This window comes from Phyllobates terribilis, unplaced genomic scaffold, assembly GCF_046119375.1.
Source record: "Phyllobates terribilis strain yellow unplaced genomic scaffold, ASM4611937v1 Scaffold_1__5_contigs__length_1240528914, whole genome shotgun sequence".
Taxonomy (NCBI): domain Eukaryota; kingdom Metazoa; phylum Chordata; class Amphibia; order Anura; family Dendrobatidae; genus Phyllobates; species Phyllobates terribilis.
In genome coordinates, this window is record NW_027362761.1 from 1,011,797,686 (window position 1) to 1,011,818,713 (window position 21,028).

At 45.1% G+C, this 21,028-nt stretch overlaps 1 protein-coding gene across 3 annotated transcripts in view; it reads left to right on the forward strand.

Moving 5' to 3' along the window:
• NEK1 (NIMA related kinase 1) overlaps positions 1-21,028 on the forward strand; it is a 142,584-nt gene that overhangs the window by 83,265 nt on the left and 38,291 nt on the right. For all 3 annotated transcript variants that reach the window (XM_073644091.1, XM_073644083.1, XM_073644099.1), the window contains 6 exons: positions 3,175-3,354; positions 5,609-5,671; positions 6,591-6,810; positions 10,783-10,926; positions 11,887-12,075; positions 13,434-13,634. In XM_073644091.1, the coding sequence (XP_073500192.1) occupies positions 3,175-3,354; positions 5,609-5,671; positions 6,591-6,810; positions 10,783-10,926; positions 11,887-12,075; positions 13,434-13,634 (997 nt within the window). The remainder of the gene's footprint in view (positions 1-3,174; positions 3,355-5,608; positions 5,672-6,590; positions 6,811-10,782; positions 10,927-11,886; positions 12,076-13,433; positions 13,635-21,028) is intronic.

The following is a 21,028-nucleotide window of genomic DNA, read 5'->3' on the forward strand; positions in this document are numbered from 1 at the left end:
CTTCTACTGGAGTTACCCCATTATCAATGGTCACATTGTCATTTTTAGGAGGTACCAACCCACAACCGGTAGCAATTTCCAGTTTTCTGCAGTCCACACTCTTGTGAAGATCCGCCCCTTTTTAGACTCCGCCCCCTTTTTAACAACCACACCGGCAGGGTAATTTTTACACAAAAAATCAGCAGTAGTCTTAGTACTCAGTTCACAACATCTCTTACCACCTCCCCGGGCACTCTGGGACAACACTGGCGCCCCCGGAGAGTCCATAGAATGGTCCACTGCCGCCATTCCATATGGTGCCCACAGCTCCTGCGGTTCCTGCACCATGTCCAGTAAAAGTTTCCCAAATACCTGCTCCGGTCCCAACCGGCCCTTCAACCGCTCAATAGCTCCAGACAGATCTGCTGCTTTGCTCACAGCCATCGCGGTACGCTGTTCAGACTAGAACTTCACCGCTCTCCCGGAAAAAATATTTGTGGCCCCGCCAAGCCACAGCAAACCAGGTTTGAGTGCGACGCCAATCTTCGCAACCCCGCCGAGTTGCAGCAAGATGCTTTATCTACACTCGTTGTCCTGTGTCGTTGCCCCTAGCAACCGGGTTGTCGTTGCCGCTAGCAACCGAGCTGCCGTTGCCCGCATTCTCTAACCATATGTAAGGCAGCACTAGTCATCATAATGGGGGATACTCGCTGCACCGGGTAAATTAGGCACACGTGCAATGTCCTTCCAGTATTTTCTCAATACAGCAGTTTATTATCTTATCATAAACCGCATATCACACAGTCCTTCTTAGTATATCACCGGCATGTTTACACACTTCACATCCGGGAGTCTCTCAAGTGGCAGACAGGCCCAATTGGCCCAAGTTACAGCCTTCAGCAAGGTAACACTATAGCAATGTCTATATAAGTGTCCATATAACAAAGTGTATTACCTTTGCCGGGTTTAATTGCTGCAGTCCATTTATTCCGTCACCACTGTGGCTTTGCGGCTTTCCCAGGTGGGGGTCTCTAGCCGTCGTCTCCTCGTAGGCTACTGGTATGTCTTCCACACTTGACATCCAGCCTGCGCCTTTCAGCGTTCTGCACCAAGCCGGCTCTCCCTCAAAGGCCACTGACATCCACGCACCGGATCCAGGCTCGGCCTTCCAGGCTGCCAGGCTTCACTCTCGGCCTCCCTAGGCCTCTCACCAACGGTGTCCCACACACACGGAGCACAGGTCTCACACTGAACACCGAACACACCTGTCTCAAATTACCAGGGTTTTTATATCCTGTGCACACACACACACATACTGACAGGACCTTGCTGATGTCACAGTCATGTGATCAGTCAGCTGTGTGTATAGGTCCTGTGTGCTGTCCCAGTCATGTGTACAGACCTTTACTGTGCATACAGGACCTGTGTGATGTCACAGTCATGTGAACAGTCACCTGAGGGGGAAGGTATATGGTCAGGTAAAACACATCCTAGACCATTACCGTAATGCCAGCAAGTCGCTGCATTACACCTGCTTATATTAGACAGTGGCTGTATAGGTTATATGAAGCAGAACACCACCTCTCCGTCATAAACCCCGGTACTGCACATCAGCTCCATTCAGATGAATAGGAACTAATGTACAGTATCTAGGAGCAGCCACTAAATGGTGTGAGGAAGTGGCGGCGCCCCCTTTTTACACTATATTTGTTACTGGAGCTGCTAGCAGCTAATCGGTGGGAGTGCCAGGTGTTGGACCACCACTGATCTGATATTGATGACTTATTCTATGGATGGGTCTTCAGTAGAAGTGTAGTGGAAAACCTCTTTGTTTTCTAACATATCGCTTTGACTGTGATATGTAATAATCCCAAAGCTATATAAAGTGCCAAAATAGCAAACATTGATACCTCTGCAGAACTATGACCGCTGCAGCTTATAGGTGTTTTCTGCCCTCAAACATGAGCGAAAGCCATCCACTTAGTAATGCACTTACATGCTCAAATATTTCTATTTTCTCAAGGCTCATGTGGTCAGGCCCTCATAACATTTTCAGGCATCACCTGATACCCGACTGGTTGGACGCATGACCGAGTATGTGTCCTCAGAATAAGGATATAATTATGTAAAAGGTTATTTTGGGAGTTTTGTTGCATCTTTTATACTGCCTGTTTTTGTTTTTAAAGCGAACCTGTCAGTAGGATCAACCCCCCTCCTTAAAGGAAATCTGTCACCACTTTGGAGTTATCAGACCTCTACTATGGCCATACAGGGTATAGAAAAGTAAATCTATACATACCTGTATGGCCCATAGCAGAGGTCTGAATGCAGAGAAATGTAGTTTCATCTCCTTTGGTTTTTCACAAGCTATCCCCTGCCCATCTGCTTATTATTCCACCAATTCCCTGCCTATGTCCACGTTTACCATTTCCCCCTCTCCCTGCGCGTCACAGGTCCCTGTGAGGTGCACTTTTTTCCCTCACCTTCCGGCGCATGCGCAGAGCGTGGCTCACAGGGAGCGCGCTTTGTTTCCTCAACTTATTATGACTTTTGTGTTTCCATATAGACGGCTTAGGAGGGTTGATCCTACTGACCGATTCCCTTTAAATTTCTGAAAAGTGTCAGCCAACTCCTTAAATTCTGGATCTTAGCATAAGTATTTGCCTCCTGGGTTTGATGATATTACTCGTCTGCCACTACAGCCCGCAGCTTTAGATCTGGACGTTGCAGAATACGTCATTACGGCCACTTGGTGGTTTTGGATTAGACATTTTCTGCTTCTTTGTTCCTGTCCGTGGCTGGTTGTCAGTTCTTTCTTCAGCATTTATTGTCAATCTCTCTTGAATTGCTTGAATATTCTTTAATATGTAATATATCGCCACTCTGAATACACCATTTTAATTATGTCTGGAACAGTTTTTGTATAAAGTATGTATTTAGGTTGTACGTATGTTATTTTGCTGTGCTCCTTACTCTTTACTTCTGTGAATTTCCAGTATTGCTATATTTGTGCCAGGTGTTTTAGCCTTTAAAGTGTCATGATTGTATCTGCGTCCTGCATTTGTACAAATTGTACAAATATAAACATATGTGTTATTTACATTTAGATATAATTTTTTGCTTTATTAAATGTCCTTTTTTAATCTTTAATGGAATTGTTTCTTTTATATTGTTCTTTTGTGTTTATTTTTTCAGTTGGCTGCCCGGGGGTTCAAGAATCCTAATGTGCCTTATAATGCTGCAGGATCATCGTCAGGCTCCCCTAGCCATGCAGCTCATGCAGATGTTGGGGGCTCCCCTGTCAGAGGACAGTCTCACATGAAGCCTTCTACCCCAGCCATCTCTATGACCTCTGCACTGAAGAATGTTGGAGCGGTAGGTTCACTTTCAGAGCCAGTAGGATGGGATACCAAAAAAATAAAATCCTTTTCATTGTCAGGACTACATACAGTACAGACCAAAAGTTTGGACACACCTTCTCATTTAAAGATTTTTCTGTATTTTCATGACTCTGAAAATTGTACATTCACACTGAAGGCATCAAAACTATGAATTAACACATGTGGAATTATATACTTGACAAAAAAGTGTGAAACAACTGAAAATATGTCACCTTTTGCTTTGATGACTGCTTTGCACACTCTTGGCATTCCCTTGATGAGCTTCAAGAGGTAGTCACCGGAAATGGTCTTCCAGTTCCCAGAGATGCTTAGCACTTGTTGGCCCTTTTGCCTTCACTCTGCGGTCCAGCTCACCCCAAACCATCTCGATTGGGTTCAGGTCTGGTGACTGTGGAGGCCAGATCATCTGGCGTAGCACCCCATCACTCTCCGTCTTTGTCAAATAGCCCTTACACAGCCTGGAGGTGTGTTTGGGGTCATGGTCCTGTTGAAAAATAAATAATGGTCCAACTAAACGCAAACCAGATGGAATAGCATGCTGCGGCAAGATGCTGTGGTAGCCATGCTGGTTCAGTATGCCTTCAATTTTGAATAAATCTCCAACAGTGTCACCAGCAAAGCACCCCCACACCATCACACCTCCTCCTCCATGCTTCACGGTGGGAAGCAGGCATGTAGAGTCCATCCGTTCACCTTTTCTGCGTCGCACAAAGACACGGTGGTTGGAACCAAAGATCTCAAATTTGGACTCATCAGACCAAAGCACAGATTTCCACTGGTCTAATGTCCATTCCTTGTGTTCTTTAGCCCAAACAAGTCTCTTCTGCTTGTTGCCTGTCCTTAGCAGTGGTTTCCTAGCAGCTATTTTACCATGAAGGCCTGCTTCACAAAGTCTCATCTTAACAGTTGTTGCAGAGATGTGTCTGCTGCTAGAACTCTGTGTGGCATTGACCTGGTCTCTAATCTGAGCTGCTGTTAACCTGCGATTTCTGAGGCTGGTGACTCGGATAAACTTATCCTCAGAAGCAGAGGTGACTCTTGGTCTTCCTTTCCTGGGGCGGTCCTCATGTGAGCCAATTTCTTTGTAGCACTTGATGGTTTTTGCAACTGCACTTGTGGACACTTTCAAAGTTTTCCCAATTTTTCGGACTGACTGACCTTCATTTCTTAAAGTAATGATGGCCACTCGTTTTTCTTTACTTGGCCGCTTTTTTCTTGCCATAATACAAATTCTAACAGTCTATTCAGTAGGACTATCAGCTGTGTATCCACCAGACTTCTGCACAACAGGACTGATGGTCCCAACCCCATTTATAAGGCAAGAAATCCCACTTATTAAACCTGACAGGGCACACCTGTGAAGTGAAAGCCATTTCCGGTGACTACCTCTTGAAGCTCATCAAGAGAATGCCAAGAGTGTGCAAAGCAGTCATCAAAGCAAAAGGTGGCTACTTTGAAGAACCTAGAATATAAGACATATTTTCAGTTGTTTCACACTTTTTTGTTAAGTATATAATTCCACATGTGTTAATTTATAGTTTTGATTCCTTCAGTGTGAACGTACAATTTTCATAGTCATGAAAATACAGAAAAATCTTTAAATGAGAAGGTGTGTCCAAACTTTGGTCTGTACTGTACATCTTACAAATTGCAGTGTTGATATTTCAGATGGTCACAATAGCATGGTAGACTACCGTCCCATGGAGACTTAATGGAACGGTGGCATGTGTGCCCTTTGCTTCATATTAAAGGGCATTTGAAAGCTTTGTTATTGGGATCAGTGGGGTTCCTACAAGTCAGACCCTATGTATCTACAAATTGTTACCTATCTCTCTGCTTTGTCGATGGGGTGTCCCTTCCAACATCATACTGATTGACAGCCGGCTCCCCACTGCCTAACTGCGGGGAGTCTTCTGTCAATCAACATGGCTTTGGAAGAGAAAGATCTGTTCTGTTGATGTGGGGTTGAATGAAGCCGGAGAATCGCCACCTGAGCTGGCAGATCGTCACCTGGCTGAATGGACAGGTAGCTAGCAACTACCTGCCAGTAGGTTCTTAGCCCAATAGCCCCAAAAAAAAAAACAAAGTTCCAGATAACTCTTTTAAGCCAATATTAAAAATCCACCCATATGTTAAATTACTGAATACCATTTAAAAGGTTTTCCAGCCTATCAAAATTATTGTTAACAGGGCTCAGATTGGTTTATTTTTGTTTCTTCTGGTTACAGGTTGAAGTAACAGAAATCAGGGACAACACAGAAGACTCCAAAAAAATAGACACTTCAGTCCAAGTTAGTATCCATTATTTTTCTTTGCGTGTTATCATGCGTCATAGCTGTCTTGGGGAATACTTGTTCAGGAGTTGTTGCTGGGAATAATATACGATCACCTTCCATTAACCTGAATGCTCTCTATAATGCCGCTCATGTGCAGCTTTATTATATGCAGATCTATCGCCCCACTGCTGGTGATCACCCGCTGTACTGAAGTCTTAGAAGTGTATAAGCAGATGTGCATACATATCCATATATTCTATAAAAATGCCTGTATGAATAGATTACTACACTATATGTATCATCTTATCATTGTAATTAAATAGTGAAAATAACAAAGCTACATCACATTTCTGTATTTAAAGGGGACCTATCGCCATGGCAAAAGTGACCAATTTTTACTTGCATTTTATTCCTGCAGCTCCCCTGTGTTTTTTTTTTTTTTTTTTTAAATCCACGATACAGCTCCAAAGACATGAGGCTTATTACTTCGTGCTAATTTTTATGGTCTTTACTAAGGGGGGGTGGCTTAAGGGTAATAACGTAGAGCAGCCTGAAGTCACGCCCCCAGAGACTCTGCAAGCCACAGCCCCTTGATAAAGACCATAAAAATTACATATCTCTGGAACAGTTTGGCAGATGTAAAAGAAAAAAAATTGCATACTAAAAGGAGTAATGGAAATAAAAGCTAAACTGGCCACTCTTGAGCTGCACATAAGTTTTCTAGAAGTTCACACTAGTTTCTTTTTTTTCCTTGTGATTTCTAGTGATATTGATGGTGGTTAGCGCTTTGCGTCCATTTCTGTTTGCCCAGAGTAACTAGAGAGAGCTCATGATCTCCGTTATATTTATGGCTTTCAGCTCAGGATTTACGCCCCTGTATTCGGCAGTGGTATTTGGTGGACTTGGATTTACTGACTGTTTTTATTATTTTTAGAATGAAAAACGTCAAATACTCAAAAGATTGAATCAGAACCTTAAAGCTCAGGAAGAGGTGGCATCGACAAACGAAGACATCGCAGCAAAGACTGATAATGGTGATGACGAGCGCCAGCAAGAAAACAATGTAGCTGATCGCAAGAAGTGGCAAGCAGAAGGGCCAGTCATTCCCCTTTCTGAGCTCGCCCTTATCGAGGACACTTTATGTGCTGCTAACAGTAAGTACATGGGATGTGCCTGACATTTCAGAAATACCATTCTCTTTGCAGGAACTGGAAAGTGCAACGTTTTCTGCCCTTGAAAAACAAATGGGAAAACCATGAAAAAAAATGCAGCGTGTGAACAAGCACTTAGGCTGCACTGTTACTAGACCACAGTAAATATTAAAATATTAAATCAGTTGTCCAAGTCTTTAAAATCCATGGCCTACCCTTGTGATATACCGTCAATATCAAATTGGTGAGAATCTGACTCCAGGTATCCCCCCTTACAGTCAGCTGATTAGTGGGGATGCCGGTAGTCAGACCCCCTATTGATCAGGTATTGATGACCTAGAAGTCCAGAGAATCCCTTTATGATGGCTTCCTTGGCTGTCATGACAAGACTAGCTACACGCTATACAGCTACTGATTGGTATGAGATGTGTACTGTGACATGCTGCTGGATCTTTGACCGTATGGCCACAGTGCTGCTCACATGGCTACTACAGAAAATGCTCACAAATACTGAATAATAACAGGAACTTGGTAGAGATGGGTGAAGCAATCCGCAGGAGGTCCAGGTTCAGCATGGAGCCCTGTTAACCGCCTCTACTGATTATAATGCCCTGCGAGACGCCATGTGTGCATCACACCACAACAATGAGGTGACAACGGGCTAGTAATGGGAAGAAGCATCGGCGATGTGGCTGGTAGGAGGCGGGTAACAGGGCTTGACCCCTGGTTCTTGCTAATTTATTCGCTCATCTCTAGAACTTGCTGATTGTTAACTGAATTAAGTTTACTTTCCGTGTATAGGTATAGTTTTTTGTTTTACCAACATAATTTTTATGTTTGATTATTATGGGTCATTACTGGCCATATGAATGAAATCTCCTATGATGTGAGCTCCCTTATGGTGAGGACTAATGATTTATGTTAGAATATTTTGCTTTACATCCACAATATTCTATTGGTGTCGAGATGGATAAAGCCATGCTTTGTTACTTATAATGAGATAGCAATACTACATTAAAGGGATATTCCCAGAATCAAAATGTATCCCATATATTTGGGATATAGGTTATCTTACTGAATGCTGGGGGTCTGACCTCCGGGATCCCCAACAATCCCCGGCAGGTGCATGTTTGCTTTCCGCTCCATTCATTCTTTTTGAGACTGGCAGAGTACAGTACTCAGCAGCTTCTTGCACTCCCATATTTAAAGGATCACACCCAAAAAATCAAGTAATTCTTCATCTGTAGAATAAGACATAGCTTGCTGAGTGCTCGAGATCCAACGGCTGGGACCCCCAGCGATTCTAAGATCGAGGCACTGGAACCATGTGATCCCGAGTTCAGTGCTCTGACACTCCACAAATGGGATTCTGTAGCTCTGTGTGACATGGGTTACAGCCGGAGCAGTCAGAGTATAGCACTCCACTATTTCTGGCAGTCCCCTGACTGTAGCAGAGGTTGAACACGTGCACCGCCACATTTTTTCAAGACGGGGCTGCGGAGTCCCAGTCCCAGAGTTCCAGCGCGGCGAACTTTGAATCAGATGGTTCCAGAACCCCGATCTTGGGTTCGCTGGGGGTCCCAGCAGTTGGAACACCCCGTGGTCAGCCAGCTTTCCCCTATCTTATGGATAGTGGATAACTTTTTTTGTTTTGATGGTAACCCTTTAATGATAGGAGCAGACGACAAGTGAGCACTGCTATTCAAAGCTGTGCTCTGCAAGCCCTATTCTCTTGGCTCCAGACGTTCATAAGACCCCCATTGAGCAGTAAGAACCCCTATCCATAAAATAGGGAATAACTTGCAATTCTGGCAATAACCCTTTAAGTTGGTTGCCCAGGTTCCCATAGCCTGCCTGTACATTAGGCAGAATACTTTAAGTTTCTGCTGATCACTTACTGGAACGCTCTGATGTGTAAGTATATATACAGATGGGATTTATTTTTCACTATACTCTGGATCTATTTGTTAATCTCCTTTAAACATTTTATTGGAGCAGCCACTAGTTCAGATTCTGTAGTTATATTTCTCCGAATGACAGAAGTGCACCTGTGCAGGAAAGCATGGTGAGATGGGGCTCGTAAAGAAAGTAATGTGTTCCATTAAAGTGCATTATGCTACCTATTGTCACTACCTGATTTTATTTACGGTATGGGAAGGAGCGTAATCCTGCCCAATAGTAAAATGCTCTGTGACTGCTCCATGTGGGGTTTCCGCATTGCTGAAAATGTATTAACAGAACCACATGGGCTCATATTAAAAAAAAAAAAAAAAAAAAAAGAAAGAAATCTGAAATCGAAAACACCTCTGTACAGATGTATGGAGCTATAGAGCGATTATACAGGTTTTCTGTAAGATCTAGTTTCACATTAGCAGCATATTTCTGCTGTTTGGCTTTTGGCTGAAGGGAGGCTTAATCTCCTACCAAGCGGTCAGACCTGCGTGGTGGTTCAGCTCATACAGTATGAATGGGGCCCGTGCTGAAGATCTCAGACCAAAATGTGCACTGTGTAGTTGTTACTACTCTGCCACGCTTCATCCCAAATAGTGGCCCTATAAGAAGATAGGTGAAGGCCACAGAGATGGATAATATAGGATAAAAGCTTAGCTCAAAATAGTACTGAAGGTATTGTCATCTGGATTGTCCCGGTTTAGAAGGAATAAAATAAAAGTAAATGTAAAAAGAGTCCTTGATAATATATATATGTTATTTCAGAAGAGCAGTGTAGCCTTGCTCTATAAATGCAAATTATCCATATAGATATAAGATATAGTGGGCAGTTCAATTATCATATGAGGGGGAGCAGGCTCTTCTGTGGCTGTACTGAAAATAGAAGTAGCGCTGGATTCTGTGCCCTTTAAATCGAATGATGGCAATTGCGGTGCTTGCGGCAGCAAAAAAAAAGAATTCTGTAGGTGTCAATAATTGACCTTATCAGTCCTTTTGGAAATACATCGGTGGATGGACTTGGTGCTTTATCAGGACGTGCTCCACGCTGTTGCTTCGTGGCTCTATACCTCAGGCGGCACTCCTGCCGGCAGCGCTCATCCGAGATTAGGTCAGACAGGGTAGTATGTCCGGATGATACCCAGATGCTCCGTGACCTGCTGAGCCTGGTAAGTAACGTCACAATGTGAGGATGTAAGATCAAAATCCAACGCGTTTCGAAAGCGATTACCAGCTTTCTTCATCAGGTAGTCTATAAATAGGTGCTCGGTGCTGTAATGGATCATCCCTGATGAAGAAAGCCAGTAATAGCTTTCGAAACGTGTTGGATTTGATCTTACAGCCACAAGGCAACAGCGTGGAGCACGTCCTGATACAGCACCAAGTCCATCCACCGAAGTATTTCCAAAAGGAAGATTACCTCCATCACCACTGATAAGGTCAGTTATTGACACCTACGGAATTCTTTCTGGAGCGACTGAAGGTATTTAAACATCCAGCAAGGGTGCGTCAATTAGCAGCAGAATGTGGAGGTCACTGCTAGGTCATAGAGGGAGAAGGATATCACTACACTCCAGAGATGAAAAGATCAAGAAGGTGCCTGCAGAGCCTAGCACAATGACTTTCTACAGTTTTATCCAGAACCGACTGTTTGTCACACCTGACACACTTGTGACATATATATAATATACCCTTTTCTTAGCACCATGTGGTAGTTGCAGGCTCATTCCAGCAGTGTGGGGGATCGTTCCTCTGTGTTTATAAACACAATCTAATTAACCAAGCACCAGCTCTAATTGTATTTCTACTAGAGATGGATAATACTCTCTGTAGACCCATGGGGTCACAAAATATGTTGTGTACAGCTGTCCCATTGACATATTGAAAGATCACCACTGTATAAGATACCATTGCAGGGGGGAAAGGGGGGGGAAGGAGGAGAGTCGCCCAACTGCAGGTCAGTGATGTTCTTGTGTGGCACAAGTAGCTCTTTAACCCTTGACTTTTTTGGTTTACTATTCATTCCAGATAAGACTGTTGGTGGAGTTATAAAGCTGGATTTGGAGGAAAGACAAAGACGTGAATGGGGGAAGAGTCCGGCTGAGTCGGTTATGAAGATCTTGGGGGAAGCACAGCTCCAACTCCAGACGGAACTGCTGCAAAACAACAGCGGTGAGAATTGTGTAGATCATCCTCTTTATTAAAGTGCGTAAACTCACCTGATAAATTCCCTACCAGACCTTGTTTAATGGGCGATGTTGTCCCCGTCTAGCCACATGACCGCTGCATCTAATCACTGACTGCAGCAGTTTTGCATCACAGCTTCTTGAGATCAATAATTGGCTGCAGTGATCGCATGGGTAGGCTGGGATGTCCTCTTCCAGCCAGTCACCAAAGACTGGCAGGGAACATGAGAACAGCGACATTACCTCGTGGCACATTTAACATGTGTTTTTAGGTTCTCGCTTATGTTTGAACCTTCCTTGCCTTTGGCTACAGTTTTTGTTATCTTGGCAAACCCCTTTCACAGTGTTGTGAAGCACCAGACCTGTCCAAGGGTTTGTAAGCTCAGCCCAATTCACTTCAATGAAACTCAGTTGCCATTTACAGGAGTGATGTTGTTCGATACAAGAAAGTAGACTTTTATTTTTCAAACTCCTGGACAAGTGGAGTTGGGCGAAATGATTTGCAGCACAATGTCGGTACTCCGTGACAGCCGGATCAGAGCACAACAAGCTTCTGAATACTTTACAGCCTCCCGGGGGCCTCTTCTCATCAGCAGGCCCTGCCATGTGATGACTGCTGATGATGATGTGGGGCCTACTATCCAGAGGTGGCGCCCAGGATGCCGTCGGGTAATGGAAAGTTTACAGCTCTCTGGTCTGACTGCCGCGGACTGCTGACATGACCGCTGGACCAGAGTCTTGTGAATCCTCTGTCCTCAACTATGTGGTCAGTCCTTCCAGCGCATTAATTATTATGGAAAAATATGAAATCTACAGCAAGAAAGGACAGCGAGAGCTCAAGAGGCCGTGGTGGCGTCACAATGGGCCACACTTCTGGCCCACAGGCACATTACTATGGCTCCTGTGCCACAATAAAGTCATGAATCTTTTGCACTATGACACACAGATCCAGGTGATATAATGACCACTGAGCCGACCCAGCTACATGAGGAAGAAATATGCAAAGATCTCGCTGCAGATATGGATTCGCTAATCTCCCCCGACATGCAGAATGTGCCTATGGTGGAAGAGGCCATGTCCTCTGTGAATGTTGCCACAATATCTGAATCAGAAATGCCTCCGGCTGCCCCAGTTGGTAAGCGGACACTTTATGATCAGCTTTATGTTTTGATTTTCTTTATTGATTCTCTTTTCCTTGGTTTTGTAGTGTGGGAGGTTACAGCATATTACACATATTGTACAAATGGAGTTCTAATGGTAGAAATGAGTTTGCAAAAAAAATAAACTCACGTCCGTCAGCCTAGACCTAGGAATTACTTTTGTGGGGCTCGCTGATTTAAAAACGACGGAAAAAAACAACCTAGAACTAGCAATGGCAAAAAATTTTATTGAAAGATTGCTGCTCATGGATTATTGTCACTTCTACAAATGAATATATTATAATTAAAAGGATTTTCTTTAAGATAAGTGCACTCCACAAATGCTCTTATAGATCGGCCTCCCCCCTGGTCCAGCTCAAGCCTTCCACTGCAGTTCTGGTCTCGTGTTTTGGTTGCAGCGGTAATGTCACATTGATAGCATACATCACCGCTGCAGTCAATCACGGAGTTCAGTGGCTTTGCCAATGTCAGATCATTGACGTAACCAAATCACTGGGGCCCAAACAGCCGGTGCTGGAATGGGAATAATGGGCACCAGCTCTGTTGTTTTAGGTATGAAAGCGTGTTTGGGACCCACTTTCCATAAAGTGGAAAACCTTTATAACCCCTTCAGAGCAAACATACCTGTATTTGGTCATTAGTTGCAACCGGTATAAACATGGCTGAGGGTCTGCTCTCCCGTAGTAACGCAGCCTAATATATGTGTAGCTCTCTGTAGGAGAAGTGTAATACGTAGGTGCTCATCACCTTCTATCCTAAACTCACATTTCTTTTATACTGCATGTACACTGCCGCCAGCATATGCTTAAGTGTCTTTTCTGTAAAAGTGGGACTGTTGCTGACAGCCATGGACGTAACTTTTTATATACTTTGTAGGAAAGCGTAATCTTGTAGGTTTTTGTCTGCAGATGAACACTAAAGACTTACCAATATATAGCGATGGGCGTCCATGGCCGACGTTTGCCCCTGTAAGCTTATACAGTGACATATGCTGGAGGCTTCCGTCTGAGCTATGTATCGGAGAAGCAATGTGAACATAGTCTTACAATGTAAGGAAAATGGTTGATCAAAAATAAATACATTATACCTTCCCTTTTCATACGGGTGGGTAGAGTTACCCAGTGGTGCTTACATCTAGCCTAGTACGTATCATTTTACTACCAGACTCCTTTGGTACAGCTATACGGTCATTTCTTTTTATCCTTTTATCATGGGCGTATGTTGTTCTCGCACCTATTCTGTCTTTGCTCATTTGCTGTCTTACACTATGACATTTGAAACCATTTTTTTTTCAGTGCAAAAATGTGGCAACATATTGACTAATGTTTTACAGGTGAGCTCTATGTCCCCAATGATGGAGATCATCCAGCACAGACCCCAACTCAGGATGAAGAGACAGATAAAGGATTTCTTTCTATCGTTATGGACCCATTGGAAAGATCAACTGCACCCGAACCAAAAGAGTGTCTTTCTCCCATTCAGGAACGGGTAGATCCAGTCTCTGATCCTGACCACGTTGAGGACCGATCCTGTGGTAAGCGGCCATTTTTGTCTTGTTTTCTGTTTACTCATTCCTATTTTATCTTATCCTTTGAAAATAACATCCAAACAGAAACACTTGTTAGTGTATCTTTAAAGGGGTTGTCCGATACATAAAATGTGTATTTTTACACCCTAACCCTTCCGTAATCCATGGTAGCCACGTTAAGACGTCTCTCAAAATACCAGGACGCTATCAATGTGAATACCTCTCTAAGAGACAAATGTCTGCTCTTGTGTGGGATAATAAGCTCCTGCTGCAATTAAAACCGCCTGTATCATAGAGGCGCCTCATAGTCTCTTAGAGAGGAGTTCACATTGATAGGGTCCTGGTATTTTGAGAGACGCCTTACCGCGGCTACCAGGTACACATGAATTGGCCAATTTATGCGCTAAGATTTCTCATTTATTTATTTTTTCTACAGCAGTAATGCTATTCAAATTTCATATATTTCATGTTCGTATACTTAGCGTTGCAGTGTGCTGCTTTGTTTTTTAGTTGTTTATGGAGGTAGCTGCTCCTAAGTAAGCACCTGTTCACACCTATTTCTTGTTTTGGAAGTGCTGACCAGTTCTTTCTGTTTAAACGTGACATCATCAGGAGTATGATCCTGCAGTCACTTCCTCGCAGCTTCGATTTCCTCTCTGAAAGAGGACGCCGTCATGGAACGGCGTTCACGTACCACTGCTTTTTCAACGCTGCCCTTTGATGACATCCCGAATCACTTGTAGTCAAAAAAGCAATGAAAAGTGATCGCAGCACAGCCCCAAAGCTTCTGTTACCATCCTGAAATGGATCATCATAAGGGTGCGGCGCTGCGGTCACTCCTCCTGCTTTTATCACCACCGATCCCTGGTGACATCCTATTTCAGAGGGTTGATTGAAGCTGCAGGAAATTGACCACAAGGCCATCTTCCTATATCACAGGAAGTAAGAAAACAGATATGTGGATTAGCTGTATAGGGAGAACAGTAGGGACCTTTCAAATAAGTTACAAAACTAGAGTGAATTTGTAAATTCGTGCTGATGGTAGTGGGTTTGGAGAAAGAAAAACAGAGGTGGATAATTAAAATGCTTTAGGCTTTTATTAAGACGATATAAAATACATAGGGGTGGGGAAGAGGTTTAAAACGGTGATACATATCACCAGGATTAGTGCATAATTTTCTTTAAAATAGATATATAGAATATATGAATACACCAAGCTAATTAGATAAAAACATAAATAATTAATTAAATTGATGATTGGATTTCGTCTTCCCTCTCAGATGCGAAGGGTTGGTTTTGAGAGAGATCAGCTGGGCCTGTTGTTGAGCGCTTGTAGGATATGGATAGGGACTCTCGTGGTGCCTACGGTAGAAGAAGGGGAGAGAGGGTATTGGCTTAGTGATTGATGTTGTCCCGTAATGTCCCGCTCAGTCAATGGGTTGTATGATTACCTGCTATTGGTGTGACAATCAGCAGGTAGTAGAGGGTACGGAGGGTATCCTGTGGGGCTGTTTCCAGAGATGGGTCTAGGAGGGACAATGAATGAGGTGTCCAAATTAAAGAATAATGGATAATACACGGTTATCTGATAGGTTTAGTAGGTGTACCTGCGGAGGTTAAGTAGGAGGTAGACTTCGTTGTATTGTTGCAGGTGGGGTTAAACCTTTTTGGGTGGTGGTACCAGTAGGATAGGAATGATTTTTTCTAGATGGTTCTGGAGAAAAAAATAGTATGTTAGGAATATTAGTACAATGGTACAAGATTCTGCCCGGGTTTAAATAGAGTTGGTACCTAGTGACGAGCTGATAGCGCCTCCTACACTCACTATTACTAAGTTACAAAACTAGTTGGGGTTTAAAAATATTTGTATAGGAAATTTTATTCATCGGACAGTGACTATAAGACAGCCATACACTTTATATAGCAGTGAACAGATCGATTTCCCCCTGGACAACAGCTATGTGTGGGAGCATGCTCTCGTCTGATGCAGAGGTCAAGGGTTAGGCTTGCTGACCCTGTTCTTTTTCCTGGTGGCAGATAATGGTTAGTAGGCCGACATACACATTAGATCCTCACTCAAAATTGATGACCCTTCTCTAAGGATGTATGGCCAGGTTAGAGATCTTCCTAGAGGTACGTGCTGCATTCTAAAGTGATGCAGGAATAAACCTGTAGAAAAGCAGCCATTGAGCAGGATGCCCTGTGTACAGTAGTGCCCCGTCCTGCTCCATGCCACAAAGCACATAGCACACATATGGGGGCCTCTACATTCTTTGTCCTGCAATCTTTCTATTACACAGATGCATGCGTTAAAATATAGACTTGTAGCAAGCATTTTCTCTTTCCCCCATGACGGCACCATGGAGAGAGGGGATCCGCCCTTCAAGGACAGGAAACCTACAGATAAAAAGGGCGGCACCTCTCTCCCGCATCATTTGGTTTCCTGTCCTTGACTGGGACCTACAAAAAGAATGAAAGAAGGAGGAAAGAAAGGAAGAAAAAAGAAAAAAATCAGAAAGAAGAATATGGACTTACCAGGCCTTGCCAGACCGGTTCAGGCAGCGGGGGTTCCCTGCCTCGGCTAGTGCGATGCCCTGTAGCGCCAACGCTGAGGTCATTGGGCCTCCAGGGTGGCAAGGAGACGCAGCGCAGGAGAAGACCGAAGCCGCTGCGTTCTCCAGTGGTGTCTGGGTCCAGGTCGGTGAATATGCCTGGGCTTCTGGGGCCATTGCGGAAGCGCGCCCACCGAATGCCTCCCTGTGTCTGGGGAGTCGGCGTGACTGGGTGCACCGGAAGTGCCGCGTGCCCTCTGGGAGCGGCGCGTTTGAATGCGCACGCGGGAATCCGGAGTATCTTATGCCCAGCAAGAGGAAGCGTTGGGGAGAGGGATGGACTCCCCTGTGTGGGGGGGGCCCAATGCTGAAGGTGCACAGCCGAGTAGACAAGCCAGGTGAGGGGGGTGGAGCCCTGTAGGGGTTAAAATGCCGGGAATACACCAGGGAAGTGCTACCTGGCACGCTCTGGCACCGGCTATGAGCGAGCAGGAGGTGCAGTCCCTGCACCCCCACTCACCACCACCTCCGCAACACGGGAAACGTGGAAAAGGACCCCCCAGTGACCCTTCACGCCAGCACAGCCAAGGTGACGGTGGAAGCAGGCGGTCCTTTGGGTCTTCGCAACCCGGCAAGGACTCCAGTGTGGCGTCAACCTCCAGGAAAGGCCCATCTACTGGAACAGGTTCCTCTTCAAATCCGGTATTCCCTCTTACAACGGGACGGTAAGTGATCTTCGTGAAAGCTCACTTGTAACTTGGTACCCCTCCCTCTCTTTTCTTCTCTCATCAGGGAAGGAAGAGTACGGGCAAGTCCAAACACAGGACCTGCGCTCTTTGCGCAGAGGATCTGCCCACCACGTGGCAAAAAAGACTATGCAACTCGTGTGTATTGAACAAACAATTTGCGAGGAGACCCCTAAGTTCGCCTCCGAGCTCAGATTCCTGATTAAATCCCAGGTTGAGGATACCTTCAAGTCCCTGCAGAAGGGGAGGAAGAAACGAGAAAAAAACAGGAACCTATCCCCTGTATCAGGATCTAGCAGTTCGGACGGGGAGGTGATAGTCTCAGATTCGTTCTGCTTATCTTTTTCCTAGTCATCTTCTGAGGGTGGGGGTCATAGCTGTTTCCCTATAGAGGGTACGGATAATTTAATTAAGGCAGTTAGGTCTACTATGGGGTTGGTAGATCCTCGCCCCAAGAAATCAGTACAGGATATGATGTTCAGTGGCCTGGAGCAAAAGAAAAGAAGATCTTTCCCTCTCAATGATAAAGTCCACTCCCTGATTAAGAGGGAATGGAAAAAGCTGGAAAGGAAGGGCTTGTTGTCACGTAAGAGAAAATACCCCTTTGAGGACCCGGTATGCTCCTTCTGGGGAAAGGCACCAAAGTTAGACGTAGCAATAGCTAAAGCCTCTAAAAAAAATTTCCATGCCATTTGAAGACATGGGGGTGCTAAAGGACCCAATGGACAAAAAGGCGGACACCTTCCTAAAAGGAGGCTGGGAGGCCGCAGGGGGAGGGTTAAAACCCGCAGTGGCTGCCACATGTACAGCCAGATCTTTAATGGTCTGGCTTGATCAGCTAGAGGCGCAACTTAAGAAAAAAACATCAAGGGATAACATACTAAGCTCCATCCCAGTAATGAAGGACGCAGCAGCTTTTTTGGCTGACGCATCAGCTGATTCCGTGAAGCTGGCAGCCAGGGCTGCGAGCTTCTCTAACGCGGCCAGGCGGGCCCTCTGGCTTAAATGCTGGCTGGGTAACCACCAAGCAAAATCTAGGCTGTGTTCCATTCTTTGCGAGGGTGAGTTCCTATTCGGATCTACTCTGGATGATATCCTTGACAAGGCTGGGGATAACAAGAAACGCTTCCCGGTCCTGTCCGGTACTTCATACAGGAAGTCCTTTCGGAGCCGAAAATTTATGCGTAGAAAACCCCCCAAAGACCAGGATAGGTGGGAGGATAGGAAGAAAAAGGCCAAAGGGTTTATGTTTAACAGCCCCCCCCCAGCGACAACAGGAAACCCGCCCAATGACAGTCAGCCCCAGGTGGGGGCGGGGGGGATGGACTTCTTCATTTCCTCCCAGCCTGGGAAAAAATATCAAACAGCTCTTGGATTTTAGACCTGATAAAAACAGGGCTAAAATTCCAGTTTCACTCTATCCCCCTTCCGAACTTCGTTATAACCCCAATGAGATCATCAGGGGTAGAACAACTAGCACTAGAACAAGAAGTTCTAGGCCTAATAGGGAAAGCAGTCCTTCAGGAAGTCCCTGCACAGGAGGAAGGCGAAGGATTCTACTCCCCTCTGTTCCTCAGGAAAAAAACAGACGGGACATTCAGGACAATTGTAAACCTAAAAAAATTGAACAAATTTCTAAAGGTGCAAACCTTCAAGATGGAGTCAATAAAATCATCAGTGAAATTGTTGTTCCCAGATTGTTTTATGGCTGTCCTGGATCTCAAGGATGCCTATTATCACGTCCCTATACACAGAGACCACCAGAAATTCCTGAGAGTAGCAATATCGCTAAAAGGAACAGTCAAACACTACCAATATACGGCCCTCCCCTTCGGTCTAGCAATAGCCCCAAGGGTTTTCACAAAAATAGTGGCAGAGGTAATGACCCATCTGAGGGAGCAAAACATCCTGATCACCCCGTACCTGGATGATCTGCTAATAATAGGCCACTCTTTCAACCATTGCAAGGACCATCTAGCAGGGGTCATGGATTCCTTGACGAATTTAGGCTGGCTCCTAAACCTAAAAAAGTCCTGGTTGGAGACTGATCAAGTACAAGAGTATCTAGGCATCTTATTAGATTAGAGGAATCAGGAATGCCATCTTCCGGCAGGGAAAATCCAGAATATGATAGCCCGGATATCTCGTGTGAAAGACCATCCCTCTATGACTCTGCGGGGAGCAATGTCCCTTCTAGGTTCCCTGACTGCTTGTATCCCAGGGGTCCGCTGGGCTCAGTTGCATACCAGGGACTTGCAATGGGAAATCTTGGGGGCAGAAAAGTCACTAAAAGGGCGCTTAGAAGGTCGGCTAATTTTGTCATCAAAAACCTTGCTTTCCCTAACATGGTAGACGGAGGTGGACAGTTTAACCAGAGGTGTTCCATGGGCAATCTCAGTGTTTCAGGTCCTAACTACAGATGCAAGCCCCAGGGGGTGGGAGGCTCACCTAAATGACCAAATAGCTCAGGGGGTCTGGTCAGAGGATTTGGAACAGGTATCTTCCAACATGAAGGAACTTCTGGCAGTAAAATTCGCGCTCTCAAAATTCCTAAACACCCTATGGGGACACCATGTAAGAGTTTTTTGCCCAAATCCTAAAAACAGGGGGGAACAAGACCTACATACCTTAGACGTCAGAAGGTGCATTATCCAGTACTTAGAGGCCACACGGGAGTATATAAAGGACAGGTCTCTCTCTGTGTGCTTCCAGGGTCCTCTGAAGGGACAGAAAGCTTCCAAGGTGACACTGGCAAGGTGGATAAGAGACGCCATCTCCTTGCCATACTCGTCAAGCGGGGAGCCCGCCCCGGAGGATTTAAAGGCTCACTCGACTAAGGCAGTGGCAGCCTCCTGGGCGGAGAAAGCCAGCGCTTCAATTGAACAGATATGTAGAGCTGCAACCTGGTCTTCCCCTTCTACATTCTTTAAGCACTGCCGGCTGGATCTAACCTCTTCTTCGGACCTTCCCTTTGGTAGAAGGGTTCTGGAAGCGGTGGTCCCTCCCTAAACGACACTTCTCTGCAATTCTCTCCGTGGTGCCGTCATGGGGGAAGGAGAAAGACGTAGTTACTCACCGGTAACGGGATTTCTCAGAGCGCATGACGGCACCCGTACATTCCCTCCCTTCACGCATGGGTGTGCACATTTATTTGATACCTATATTTAGTCACGAGGTGTGTCTGGTAAACTCCTTAAAATGTTAAAATTTGTGTTACTAACCTGGCGGTCCTCTCATGCTCTGTAAACAACTGATGCGGGAGAGAGGTGCCGCCCTTTTTATCTGTAGGTTCCCTGTCCTTGAAGGGCGGATCCCCTCTCTCCGTGGTGCCGTCATGGGCTCTGAGAAATCCTGTTACCGGTAAGTAATTACGTCTTTTAATGTAATAATTTTGTAGATAATTTCCAGCACTGGCTATTATCTGTAACATACACAGACCCCCATACGTTCTAATACTTCAGGATGCCAGCCTTCTATCAGTTAATAATTCCCGCATTCGTGGAGATGATGGGATTTCGTCTTTGCACATGGCCATCCCTCAGTCTGAATATTTCCATTGACTTCTCGTACGATCAGCGGATCATCATCTCGGAGCTAGGACTTTCCCGCTGCTGTATTGACTATGTATGGCATGCTATGATAGGTTTCTTTCTAGTTCTATGAGTGCCACTTATCTGGGCACTTTGTGGACATGCTGAAGTGCAGTGCAGATAAGGGACCACCGGGGGATTGGTGTGTCAGGCCGCCGTGTGTTTTTTCACCCCTTTAATTCTCACTTGGGATTTTCTGCTCTCGTCCCTTTTCATCTTTATCACTCCGTATCAGGCAATGTCCTTTTAAGCTGGTAATGAGCCCGGTCTGGTTAATGTCCGTTCTTCATTTTGTTTATCCATGTGTACAAAGGAGAAGGGAATCAATATGTTTTAAGTGATAATGTCCAATTTTATCCAGATGCCTTTCAAGTTGGCCTGCGAAGCATCCTCATGAGATGTGACGTAATCGCCCCGGCTCCGAGCCGCACAGAAAATGACCTTTCAGAACATTACCCAGGTTTCCATCTGATTCAGCTCAGACACGTTGGGGTGACGTTCTATGGTGCAAA